The sequence below is a fragment of the Coregonus clupeaformis genome, chromosome 12 (assembly GCF_020615455.1).
Source record: "Coregonus clupeaformis isolate EN_2021a chromosome 12, ASM2061545v1, whole genome shotgun sequence".
Taxonomy (NCBI): domain Eukaryota; kingdom Metazoa; phylum Chordata; class Actinopteri; order Salmoniformes; family Salmonidae; genus Coregonus; species Coregonus clupeaformis.
Window position 1 is genome coordinate 47,086,861 of NC_059203.1, and position 14,150 is coordinate 47,101,010.

A 14,150-nucleotide genomic window follows, 5' to 3' on the forward strand; every position below is an offset into this window, starting at 1 on the left:
GACAGTATATGAATAGAAAATGTGTGTACAGCAGTAGTTATATAGGATGAACCTTGACTAGAATACAGTATTTACATTTGAGGTGGGTAAAACAGTATGTTAACATGATTAAAGTGACCAGTGTTCAATGACTATGTACATAAGGCAGCAGTCTCTAAGGTGCAGAGTACTGGGCAGAGGTCAGACTAGTGGTTAGTGGTGACTATTTAACAGTCTGATGGCCTGGAGATAGAAGCTGTTTTTCAGTCTCTCGGTCCCAGCACCTGCACTGTCTCCGCCTTCTAGATTCTAGATGGTAGCGGGGTAAACAGGTCGTGGCTCGGGTGGCTGAGGTCCTTGATGATCTTCTGTGACACCGGGCGCTGTAGACGTCCTGTAGGGCACGTCTACATCCAAAAGGATGGCAGACATTGGGTGAATATTATTACAATGGGGCAGTCTATCGGAATTGTCCTTTTGGGCTTGGCTTCAGCTAAAATGCAGTACCGAAAGTGCCCTCTGAGCACAGACCGGAACCCTGCCCCCCTGGCCTGAACATGTCCCACAGGGGGAGGGGCTTGGGGGGGTGCATAGAAGGGATGAGAGCTGTTTAGCTCACACTGACGTGCTGTGCTGCTGGAGGCGCCTGTGTGCACAGGTAAGGCACTAATTCAAACTTCACAACTATTTTAATGCTAACTCACTCCTTGACTGAATTGGGATCATTGACCGACCACCACTATGCATTGCCGTGGGCTGTAACTTAGACTAATCTGTTTGATTGCTATTAGGACTTAAGATGGTGGAGATGGGCTTGAGTGTTAGTTTGCATAAAGACAGAAACTGGCAGTGAGGTATAACTCAAAACAAGTCAGACATGTTTGCGTGCAAGAGTTCTCATGACATTTGCACAGTGGCGTCATTTCAGCTAAACCTAGGGTATCGCAAAGTTACAACAACATTTTTGAATATTAGATGAGGGATGTTGACATCAACCGCCTGTATTCAATGGAGAGTGAGATCCCAGCTAACAACAAAACTAGAGAACGTTCCTTACGAGTCTCATTAGGTCATTACCTAGCGTTTTCATAGGAATCTTCCCATGATGTGCAAGGACTGTGTCTAAGAGACCATTCCCTTAATGTCAAACATAGCTTACCCAGAACGTGATTACATGGTTCCAGTAATGCCTGGCGAAAACCAAACACTGCATTCCACAGTAAGAACATCATACTAAAGGTCAAGCATGGTGGTGGTGGTGTGATGGTTTGGGGATGCTTTACTGCCTCAGGACCTGGACGACTTGCCTTAATAGAAGGAACCATGAATTCTGCTCTGTATCAGAGAATTCTACAGGAGAATGTCAGACCATCCGTTTGTGAGCTGAAGCTGAAGCGCAGCTGGGTCATGCAGCAAGACAATGATCCAAAACACACCATCAAGTCTACATGAAAATTGCTAAAAAGCAACAAATTGGAAGTTTTGGAATGGCCTAGTCAAAGTCCAGACCTAATCCCAATTGAGATGTTGTGACAGGACTTGAAACGAGCAGTTCATGCTTGAAAACCCACACGTCACTGAGTTAACATTTACATTTACATCATTTAGCAGATGCTGTTATCTAGAGCGACTAGTTAAAGCAGTTCTGCATGGAAGAGTGTGCCAAAATTCCTCCACAGCAACGTGAGACACTGATCAACAACTACAGGAAGCATTTGATTGGAGTCATTGCAGCTAAAGGTGGCACAACCCGTTATTGAGTGTAAGGGGGCAATTACTTTTTCACACAGGGGAATTGGGTGTTGCATAACTTTGTTTATGAAATAAATATGTAATTGTTGTGTTATTTGTTCACTTAAGTTCCCTTTATCTAATATTAGGTTTTGGTTGAAGATCTGATCATTCAGTATCACCAATATGCAAAAGTAGAGAAAATTAGAAAGGGGGCAAATACTTTTTCATAGCACTGTAGAACATGGTTGCCATGTTCTCAGAATATAAGATATCAATGTTCTAGACATGTTTCATGGGAACGTTGCAAGAACATTCCTGTGTCCAGTTTTCAGAAGGTTAGGAGAATATACATTAACATTCCACCAAACATACACAGAACATGGTTGTCATGTTCTCAGAATATAAGATATTAATGTTCTAGACACGTTTCATGGGAACATTGCATGGGCATTCATGTGTCCAGTTTTATGTGGGTTAGGAGAATATTCCATCAATGTCCCACTAAGCCTATTATTTTAAACGAAAACTGAAATGAAAATCGAAAAAAATCACGAAAAAATGATTTAATAAACGGAAATTAAATAATTAACAAACCCTTTTGAAAAAATACAATTATACTGAAACTATTATCTTTGACTAAAATAAAATAAAAACCACCATTGATTATGTTCAGTTTTAGTTTTTTGGGGGGCAAAAATCAAATGAGGGTTTTAATGGGGTTTTCAAACTTTTTTTCTTCTAATGTGGTTTTCAAGCTTCTGAATCTGCTGGGTCTCATTATGATTGACTTCATAATTTCAAGGTAGACTCAGCGAGATGAGGTTACCACGAGCAGCATCTCAGATATTGGGCGTGTTTAAGTGGTAAGGCTAAAGCAACCGACTGTAGACGAAAGTCGAGGAGTGAAGTTGGGGTAGGTGCATCTGCTACAGCCGAAAGTCGGACACTATTGTAGTTTTCCAACAGCAAGGCTCAGATCAACATGGCAGTTTTGCCATTGTTTATAAAAGGGTATTCGAAATAAACATGTTTCCCCCGCGCACCCCCTGTTGAACCACTGCGCCCCTCAGTTTGTGAACCACGGTGTTGTTGTACCTTCAACAGTCAACAACCGGACAGTGAGATTGATAGAACCATCTCAGAAGAGTACAAAGTCATTATAGCTGTCCAGTGATGATGTGATACTGACAACAACACATCCCCTCTAGAATCCTGAAGTGAGTCACCTGTTGATGTCACACTAGTCTTAACATCACACCATGAGCTTTCATTTTGAGCTAGAACAGAGGATAGATAAAATGAACGTTTTCCTAAAATGGCCTTATAAATAAGAATGTACCAGTGTTTTAGCCTGCGTGTTGCTAGTGACGTCACTGTAGAGATCACAATGGTGAGTTAGACGTCTCTGATTGGTGACAAAACAAAGGGCTGCATGATACACAGAGTCAAGAATGGTTGTGGAAATGTGGTCATAATTTGTGCTCAAGGGGAAATCCTACAGATTCCCATCTTTCAATGAGAAACTCATTTAAATTAGATCTGTTAGGGGTGTTGTAACTGCTTCCAAATAATGACATTAACATACAGTACCAGTCAAAAGTTTGGACACACCTACTCATTCAAGGGTTTTTCTTTATTTTTTTACTATTTTCTACATTGTAGAATAATAGTGTAGACATAAAATAGCCCTTACACAGCCTGGAGGTGTCAGGGTCATTGTCCTGTTGAAAAACACATGATAATTAACTTTTAACAAGGCACACCTGTTAATTGAAATGCATTCCAGGTGACTACCTCATGAAGCTGGTTGAGAGAATGCCAAGAGTGTGCAAAGCTGTCATCAAGGCAAAGGGTGGCTACTTTGAAGAATCTCAAATATAAAATATATTTTGATTTGTTTAACAGTTTTTTGTTTACGACATGATTCCATATGTGTTATTTCATAGTTTTGATGTCTTCGCTATTATTCTACAATGTAGAAAATAGTAAAAAATTAAGAAAAACCTTGAATGAGTAGGTGTGTCCAAACTTTTGACTGGGACTGTATATTGCTAAGAAAGTGAGTGCAGTGTGACTCCCCTAGTGGGTCTCAAACCCAGGAGACCAGCACCAATGACAAACACCCTAAGTACTGTCTTGGATGTGTGATTATTGGGCCAGTACACCCATGCCCTGTCCAGAAGCAAACCCTAACCCCTTATCCCGAGGCACTTGTGTAGATATGAAACAACTGGTTAGGCGAAAGCAATAGAGTGAATGCACTTTGAAGTAAACATCAGCTCTGTTAAAAGTACACTCAAGGAAAATGATTTTATTGATCATAGCGATTCAAGAGTGACATTAAAACAGGGTAATATGCCCCACAAACATTAGAAAACCATACAAAAAGCCCTAAAATTGCCTTTAAATTAGTAAATCAAATCAATGATGCGAGAATAGTCAGATTAACTGTTAATTGACTGTCACGCCCTGACTCAGAGGACGCTTATATGTTGAGTCAGGGTGTGTATATTCCTTGTTGTGATTTTCTATGTTGCATTTTCTATGTTTAGATCTAGTATGTCTAGATCTATGTTGGCCGGTGTGGTTCCCAATCAGAGGCAGCTGTCGCTCGTTGTCTCTGATTGGGGACCATACTTAGGCAGCCTATTGGCACTAGTGGGTTGTGGGATCTTGTTCCGTGTGAGGTTTGTTGTGCTGCCTTGGACTTCACGTTTTGTTGGTTGTTTATTCATTTCAATAAACATGTACGTATATCACGCTGCGCCTTGGTCTGACCCGTCTGTAAACGAACGTGACATTGACACAGAGATGGTGGCGTAGCAAGATCAGAATGCTGTGCACCAAGAGGTTGTGAGTTCAAATCCCAGGTGGGGACATGTAAATAATAACTACTGTATAAATGAGCAAGCACAATGTAAATATGTTTGTCAAATATGCCAGTTGAAAAGACTGAAAACAGACAAAGAGCTGTAAATGGATCTGTCGTTCACCAATCAGAGTCTTGATGTGCTTGGCCACATTTCTTGGGAGAAAGTTTCTTTGCAACATCCTGAGGAATGGGATTATGTTCCCATAAAACGTGTCTAGAACATGAATATCTTATTTTGAGAACATGGCACCCATGTTCTGTGTATGTTTAGTGGGAAGCAAAGTTATTATAGTTTTGTGTTTTTATATTAGTTTTCATTTCTATTAGTTTTAAGATTTTTATTTGAAGTTCAGTTTAGATTCAGTTAGTTTTCAGATCCACTTTATATGTTTTTTTAACTATTTCATTTTTAGATACATTTGTTTAAAATGTAGAGTTGCAGACATAAAGTAGCCTATGCGTGGGACGCTATGAGCCATTTATGTGTTATATAGTTTTAGTGTTTTTGGGGATGTCACTTCTTGCCACTGTGGGGCAGTAATGCATAAGGTCATAGGCTTTGTTCTGTTTAATCAGGATTGGAATGATTTCTGTAGCCTATTTTAAATAGTTAGTTAAGGAATGGTGACTGCCATACTCTGCCATACCTAATTGACGCCCCTGCATTTACATAGTGGATGAGTTTAGTTTTTGTGCACATGCTAAGTAAAAGATAGTGAAACTACACCCTCAGAAATAAAGGTTTAGATTTGTTCTTAAAGGGCTACAAACGCTTGTCACTGTAGTGCAGGGGTATTCAACTCTTACCGTACGAGGTCTGCAGCCTGCTGGTTTTCTGTTCTACATGATAATTCATTGCACCCACCTGGTGTCCCAGGTCTAAATCAGTCCCTGATTAGAGGGGAACAATGGGGCTACAACAAAATTGTGAAGCATCTGTGGGTCCCCGAGGAGAGGTTTGAGAACCACTGCCATAAGGTACATCCTTTTGTACCTTTAGTTGTAGGTATATAGTTGTACCCTTGCAGTTCGTACTTTAAAAGAGCCAGTAGTGTACCTTAGCGACAAGATGGTACAGGTACAAAGCGTACCTTTGGAAAAGGTACAAATGTGCCTTTTTAGGTTACCACCACAGTGACAAAGCTCATTTTAAGTTGCAAAAATGTTCCTCTAAAAGGGTTTTGGTGTGTTGTTTTAACACTGTAGGGTGTAAAACCTTATTTGCATATATCCCAGGTTGCATTTCATGTTCATTTTATAATTAATAGTACCACCCATGACTTAGTTTGCTAGTGACAGAGACATGGTTGTTGCATTCAATTGCTTTCAGTCCTGTAGCCTTCATCAAGTGAGTTCCTAAGTGAATATTTTATCTTTGAAATTAAACTCATGACAATACATTACATACTGTATATCATACTTTGACAGTCTAGTTTAACCCCAACACAGTGGTCTGAAACTCCTGGTTTGCAGGCCACATCGTCACATTATGCTGGCTTGCAAATATATATGTAATTCCTATTGGAATCCAGCCAGAGTTAGGATATCCCAAATGTTTTACTTTTAATCACCCGCAATGACTGCCAAGTTGGGGAAAATATATATATATTAGACTATATAAACCATTTAAACAGGAACAACCATCTCATTAGATGCATGTTATTTATCTTTGTGTAGCATAAGATCAATCAATCAATGTGCATGCAAACATTTCTACCTGCAATAGAGCATGCTGGGAAATATGATAATGATGGGCGTGGTGTGATGATTGTACCTTTACATTCAGAATATTGGGTACAAAAATGTACCATTATACAAAATTATCTGCACATGTACCCTAAAAGTTCCCGAAGAGTACCATGTGAGATTATGTGTACTTCTGAAGGTACATTTAGTGTATTTTTATATTTTTGTACCCCCGGTAACAATAGTGTACCCTAACCATACCCTTATTACAGATGATCGAAATAAAATGATAATACTTTAAGTTTGTTATGTATCTCAAAAGTTTAAAGGCCAAAAACCTACCTAAAAAATCATACACTGATCTCATTGCTGTCTATTGACGTTTCAGTGACCAAAAACATTCATGGTTGGCTGAGAAGGCCATGGTTCAATGCTAATTTACACAAATAAATATTGATCTGGTGCAGCAGATCAACATCATTTGGATGACAACATAATATTATCTTTTAAAGTATTGCTTGCATATATTCGCTACAGTATTTCACATGATGGGTCTTGAGTTAGTTTAAAGGCCCACTGCAATCAAAATTCTGTTTTTCCTGTTGTTTGTATCATATTGTACAACAGCTGATAAAACTAAGGGCTCTATTCAATCCGTATCGCAGAAATACAGCTTTAAAGAGTGATTGAAATTAAAAGCGGAGACTGCATTCACAGCAGTAAACGCTGCAGATGTCGGCTCAATAGGAAATTACCGTTACATTTCTAGAGCGCTATCTGTAACACTTCAGCGATACAGATTGAATAGAGCCCTAACACTGTAAAAGTGTGAAAACATTTTATCAGTGTTATTTCCTGATAGTTTCTGGTTGAAAATAGAATCTACACAGAACCTTCTAATCAGCAAGTTGTGCATGGGTGGAGTTTTGGCTTGCCTGGTGTCACCAGGCGGTATATGTTTTAATAGACCAATAACAAAGACAGTTCCAAACCTCTCTGCCAATAACAGCTTGTTATTTTTTTCAGTTTTCCCCTCCCCACTTAGACCACCAGACAGTCCTTGCAAAACTATTGCTTGAGAAATAGTTTTTTGCTAAAAAGCTATTTTTGTTTATTCTTGACCATTTTAATGGAAAATTATTACAGTAAGGTACTAAATTGTTACACATCAAATATATGATATTGAGATAAAAATGGCTGCATTGGGACTTTAAGTTATTCCAGGGGTCTAATACATTGGGTTTAGATGCTATGTTTTGTAATAATAATAATATGCCACTTAGCAGACGCTTTTATCCAAAGCGACTTACAGTCATGCGTGCATACATTTTTGTGTATGGGTGGTCCCGGGGATCGAACCCACTACCCTGGCGTTACAAGCGCCGTGCTCTACCAGCTGAGCTACAGAGGACCACATACAGTATGCAGTCTCAAACAGTGAATGTTGCCCTTGAAACTCTGTTTTGAAAGGCATCCTAGAGAGTCAACACCCAGGTCCTATTTAGTGAAAATACTTGGGTGGTGATCAGTGTATGCTCCAACGGGAAGAGCCAGAGTAATAATCCAGTCATAATCCAATAATGGTTTGTAATATAGTCCTCTGTCTGTGTTGTTTTGTGTTAGCCATGGATGGTGTGTTGGAGGGAGCGGCTGTGGTGTGTGTGTGTAAACTGGCCTGCAGTCTTCTCTTCCTGCCCATGGTCACTGCTTCTCTAAGTGCAGTCAGCTTCTGCTGCAACTGCCTGCTGCTCTTCACAGACCTCGTAGTCACAAGTAAGTGTCCATCTCTAACCCTATTTCTGCTGTGTACATCAGAGCTAGAACTACCTGTTTTTCCTTGTAATAAGACTTTAAAGGAAAACAGAAAGGAGAGCAGTCGTTGCTAAAGTCCATGAATAGAGTACATTTTCTGCACCTTTGAATTTTAAAAGCCTGGTATACAATAAATCAAATTCTTTATATGAATAAAGATTTGCTAAAGCGCCAAAAATCTGCATTTTGAAATGTCCCTCGTCATGTTTCTCAGACTTCTAGGAAGATTTTAACCCACTTAAGCCTACTATTTCTCCAAGTTTTCACAATCATTGTAATGCCCTAGTCATGTTCTTGCTTTGACAAAGTAATTTCTGAAGATTATTATTTATTTCATGTGGTTAGTGATTCATTTGTGTTTGTTCATCATTTTAAGGTCAACACTGTTACGTGAACTGAATTCTTGTTTTAATATGGTGAAACTATATGGTGAAAAATTCAAAAGCAACATTGAACATGTAATAGGCAAATCATAGTGTAAAAACCGGTGAGCTGTTTCTACTCTTTTTGGCCTTTTTCTGGTGTTTCGTGGTGGAAAACTGAGCGGGTCGAGCATAAGACATCAGCACTGTTACCCATACATAGACAGGCTAGAAATGTTTAAATTTTTTTGTGAAGTTTGCATTCAATTACCCTCCCTGTTGCACACAACAAGCTTCTAATCCCCCTGTCACAAGGGGATTTATGGCTGATTTAAGATGAAAACCTTAATCCTGTTTTACTTTAATGCACTTTATTGGCACTTACTATAGTCCTTTTTTTTATTTAACTATTTGAGATGGGAAAACATGTTTTTTTAATGAAATTGAACATGTGCTCGTTATGACAGAATGTTACAATTAGGTGAAATGAACACTACCCAAAATGTACTCTATTCGTGGAACGACCCCAATCTGGTTCATTACAAGTTCCAACAGGGCACAGAAGCACCCTGTAAACCCAACACAGAAGAAGAGAAAATGCCCCTGGAGACAGGCCCTTCGTAGGATGTAAAAACAAAAGGCAGTGACTTTGTCAGTGTTCACAGGATGTCATCAATACAATACAACAGTGAATAATCAGTGTGTCCTCAGTCCTTGTACATCCAGTCTGGCCTCAACCACTATCAACAGATATGAGAATAATCCATAAGATTCAGTATCACGTCAAGTGACGATCAACCCACACCTTCAGTGTCATAAACACTGGAAATCATGTGTATTACAGAAAGGGAAAATATATTAATGTGCTAAACATTGTGTTAATCACTTAATCACTGAATATGAACTTTAGTGATCTTACATTTAAATAGGAGTTCTTTACACTCCTATGGCCTACTTCAGTGACCCAATCCTCATGCTGTTAGTCCCATCATCCACATTTCTCTATTTGATTGATTGGTCTTTGTTGTCCCCCAGCTATCCTGGTTGTCCTCTGGTTTGCAGACCCCTGGCTACCTCAGTTTTCCATATCCACTGATGTCATCGCCCTGCGCTTCCTGCTCTTCCTCAGCCACACCTACTGGGCGGTGCTGCTGATGACCACTCCTCTTGTTGCTGTGGAGACTGCCATGAAGTTGCAGTGGCTCCAGGTCCATGGTGGTGGAGGTAGAGCAGTGGATGGAGACGCAGACGAACAGAGTAAAACTCTGGGCTCTAAAGCTCCTGCACCTCACAACAGTGTGACAGTGGAGGTAGAGAATGGGCAGAGCAGGGTAACAGACACCCAGAGAGGAGGGAGAGAGGACCAGGAAAAGTGTCTGTCCCACATCATATACTTCCTCTGCTGTCTGCTGGTGTGGGTTCTCTGTGGCATCTGTGGGGGTCAGAGCTGGAGTCTTTGGGTGAAGGTCTGCATGGAGAGGACCAGCTCCCTCACTCTGTGCCTTCCCAGCCTCCCCAACAACGTCCTGTCTGCTCTGAGTGAGCCCTGCTTGACCGTGACCTTGGCCCTCCTGCTGGTGTTGACGGTGGGCTTGGGCCTGCTCAGACGACACCTGGCCCACACAGAGACGGACCCACACACACCCCCAACGACATACAAGGAGGAACATGGCACTGACATTCAACTGCCCGTACAAACATTCCCTGCGCCATGTAAGGCTGTGAACCCTGTGATGTCAGCGGTGTCAGCCATACAGTCTGTTGACCCAGAGACAACATGGTCCAGATGCTCCCTTCACAGCCCATGTTCCGGGGAAAACATACAGCTGTCACTGGCTCACCATGGATACCCTGTCGACTTATCGCGGGAGTGTTTGTCAGTAGACAGACTACAGGAACACAAAGAGACAAAAGGACTGGGAGACATGCCTCTCAGTACTACTGTGGAGGAACACACAGACTCTACCTACAAGAGCCAGTGTGGGCTGGGGCTGGGGCAGTGGGGCTTTCCCTGCCTGGGGGTAAACGTAATGACAGGGTTTGTGTGTCTGCTCACCGTCTGTGTGTTACCTCTAAATCTCAGTGTGAACATCCTACTGATCAGGCACATAGAGACAATGCTGGAGTGGAGTTTGAAGATCTTATTGTTTGTACCCAAAGAAGCCACAGACAACAGACGGCTCTCCCAGTCAATGTAACACCGGCATAAAGTCAGTGTACTGGACAATAAACCTGGATGGGGTAGTGTTAGATACTAAGGTGTGGTTTGGGAATGGGATTGTGTTGAGAGGGATTAATTAGGTATTGTCCGGTGGTGGGATCAGATGAATATTACATGTAGACAGCTGGTCTACCTGTCAATGATATAAAGTAAACAATTCCCCTTTTGACTGTGACTGTCTATTCATGCGTGCCGAGTGATCTCTGGGAAGCTGCTGAGGAGTGCTGAAAAGGCAGGTTGAGGCTTGCTTGCCAGATCTATAGACATGCAACCTAATAATTAGTTTGCTAAAACAGTATTGGAATACAGTAACAGTACATGGGGGTTCAGTTATCTGGGGTGTGATTGAGATTAGTTTGATTGGGGATTATCTGACTTCACCTTACCACAGCAAAAGGTAAGTGATTATAATGTACACTTACCAAAAAGTGGCTCTCAACACTACTGCCGTTGGGCTGTAGCTAAGTATAAAAGAACAACAAAGCTTTCTCTTTACTCAGGGGTTTACAGTCCAGGAATTAGATTCCACTTGATCACAGGCACAGCTGGGAGCTGAATAACATCTGAGACACATACAGGAACCAGGGAAATGATATATATAAACCCTGTTCCGTCCCCTGCCTCACATCGCAGACATATGCTACATACCTCCTAACATCAGGTTCAAATGTCTCCAGAGAGGATCCTTTTTATTTTATTTTACCAGGTAAGTTGACTGAGAACACATTCTCATTAACAGCAACAACCTGGGGAATAGTTACAGGGGAGAGGAGGGGGGATGAATGAGCCAATTGGAAAATTGGAGACACTGATATTACCCAGGCCAACACCAGAGGGCAGCCTGCAGCCAGCAACAACCCCAGGCAGCTCACAACGTAGAGACCTCCGAAGCTCCCAGGCTAGAATGTGTATTCTATACAGTACATTAAAACAAGAGCTGGAGGGGATTTCTTTGAACAAAGGAGTAACGTTTAGGTTGTGCTCCCCTTGAGAGAGCCAGAGGGCAAACACTGAGTCAACAGCAGGTAGGCCTAATTAGCTACATCTTCCCTGCTGCCAAAGTATTCAGACCTGTACAGACAGATACAGCGCAGAATAATGATTCAGCCAGGAGCCCAGAACAAAATGAGGCTGAGCTCACTCTCTAAACTCTCTGACACTGGATGTAGATTGGTATTGAAATATACAGTAAAAGTCAAAAGTTTGGATACGCCTACTCATTCAAGGGTTTTTCTTTCTTTGTACTATTTTCTACATTGTAGAATAATAGTGAAGACATCAAAGCTATGAAATAACACATATGGAATCATGTAGTAACCAAAAAGTGTTAAACAAATCAAAATATATTTTAGATTTTAGATTCTTCAAAGTAGCCACACTTTGTCTTGATGACAGCTTTGCACACTCTTGGCATTCTCTCAACCAGCTTCACCTGGAATGCTTTTCCAACAGTCTTGAAGGAGTTCCCACATATGCTGAGCACTTGTTGGCTGCTTTTCCTTCACTCTGCGGTCCAACTCATCCCAAACCATCTCAATTGGGTTGAGGTCGGGTGATTGTGGAGGCCAGGTCATCTGATGCAGCACTCCATCACTCTCCTTCTTGGTCAAATAGCCCTTACACAGCCTGGAGGTGTGTTGGGTCATTGTCCTGTTGAAAAACAAATGATAGTCCCATTTAAGCGCAAACCAGATGGGATGGCTTATCGCTGCAGAATGCTGTGATAGCCATGCTGGTTAAGTGTGCCTTGAATTCTAAATAAATCACAGACAGTGTCAACAGCAAAGCACCCCCACACCATCACACCTCCTCCTCCATGCTTCACGGTGAGAACCACACATGCGGAGATCATCCGTTCACCTACTCTGCGTCTCACAAAGAAACGTCGGTTGGAACCAATAATCTCAAATTTGGACTCATCAGATTTCCACCGGTCTAATGTCCATTGCTCGTGTTTCTTGGCCCAAGCAAGTCTCTTCTTCTAATTGGTGTCCTTTAGTAGTGGTTTCTTTGCAGCAATTCGACCATGAAGGCCTGATTCACGCAGTCTCCTCTGAACAGTTAATGTTGAGATGTGTCTGTTACTTGACCTCTGTGAAGCATTTATTTGGGCTGCAATTTCTGAGGCTGGTAACGCTAATGAACTTATCCTCTGCAGCAGAGGTAACTCTGGGTCTTCCTTTCCTGTGGCGGTCCTCATGAGAGCCAGTTTTATCATAGCGCTTGATGGTTTTTGCGACTGCACTTGAAGAAACTTTAAAAGTTCTTGAAATGTTCCGTATTGACTGACCTTCATGTCTTAAAGTAATGATGGACTGTCGTTTCTCTTTGCTTATTTGAGCTGTTCTTGCCATAATATGGACTTGGTCTTTTACCAAACATCTTCTGTATATCACCCCTACCTTGTCACAACACAACTGATTGGCTCAAACACATTAAGAAGGAAATACATTCCACAAATTAACTTTTAACAAGACACACCTGTTATTTGAAATGCATTCCAGGTGACTACCTCATGAAGCTGGTTGAGAGAATGCCAAGAGTGTGCAAAGCTGTGATCAAGGCAAAGGGTGGCTACTTTGAAGAATCTCAAATATATAAAATATAGTTTGATTTGTTTAACACTTTTTTGGTTACTACATGATTCCATATGTGTTATTTCATAGTTTTGATGTCTTCACTATTATTCTACAATGTAGAAAAGAGCACAAAAAAATATATATATAAAAAATACATAAATGTCATTATTATAGGTATAGTTGCGGCCAAATCTATTGGCACCCTTGCACCTTTCTTAAATAATTCCCTATTTCTTCTAAAATAAATGTAAACACGTTTTTTTTTTAAAGGTCTCCACACCCTGTTATTTGATTTTTAACATTGCAGAACTTAAGTTAACAATTTTTATTGATAAATTAAAGAGAAATGGCATGGACAGAATTATTGCCACCCCAGAGCTAGTACTTGGTTGCACAGTCTATGGCCAAAATAACTTCTACAAATGCTTCTTGTAGCCATTGTTGGACATGATTTGACTTGAGCTGTTTTAGTTGTATAATGAGCCTGTTAATAATTGCATAATCTGCTTATTAGTAGTAATACCTTGTTATTGGTTAGGATGTTGGAGCTGGAGAGTGTTATTGCAGCGGCAAGGGGAAGTACAGAAAGTCTCTCTATGTCCATATACATTATTGCTGTATATTAATATTTCTAAGGAAGTAGGTAGAGCCACAGTCGAGTCTCAGTTCCTGGTAAGGTCAGGCTAGTTTCTGTGGAACTAGGGCAGGGAGAGACGTAGAGTTCAACATCGAGGTGAGCACAACAGTTGAAGAACGAAGAAACCTCTGGGAGGTGGGGCTAGAGGGGCCCATCCCAACAATACTCCAACTGTAGTTTTATCTCACATCCCTACCCATTAAGATTCTGGACTCATGCTGGGCCACGATAACACCAATAGGAAGAACAGACTCAGTTCTTGCCCAGT

General features: G+C 41.0%; 1 protein-coding gene across 1 annotated transcript; it reads left to right on the forward strand.

Annotated features, from left to right (window-relative positions):
- Positions 1-587: 587 nt before the first annotated feature.
- Positions 588-11,843, forward strand: LOC121578735. The gene is made up of 3 exons (XM_041893128.2): positions 588-637; positions 7,895-8,044; positions 9,481-11,843. Exons 2-3 carry the CDS (start codon positions 7,897-7,899, stop codon positions 10,641-10,643), a joined length of 1,311 nt encoding a protein of 436 aa, XP_041749062.1. The 5' UTR covers positions 588-637; positions 7,895-7,896; the 3' UTR covers positions 10,644-11,843.
- Positions 11,844-14,150: the final 2,307 nt, after the last annotated feature.

What these genes read in the sequence shown, in the direction of transcription:
- LOC121578735 (XM_041893128.2), top strand. Translation starts at nt 7,897, where the DNA reads ATGGATGGTGTGTTGGAGGGAGCGGCTGTGGTGTGTGTGTGTAAACTG. An exon ending in CACAGACCTCGTAGTCACAA is followed by an intron (nt 8,045 to 9,480) that starts GTAAGTGTCCAT and finishes GTTGTCCCCCAG; the next exon opens with CTATCCTGGTTGTCCTCTGG.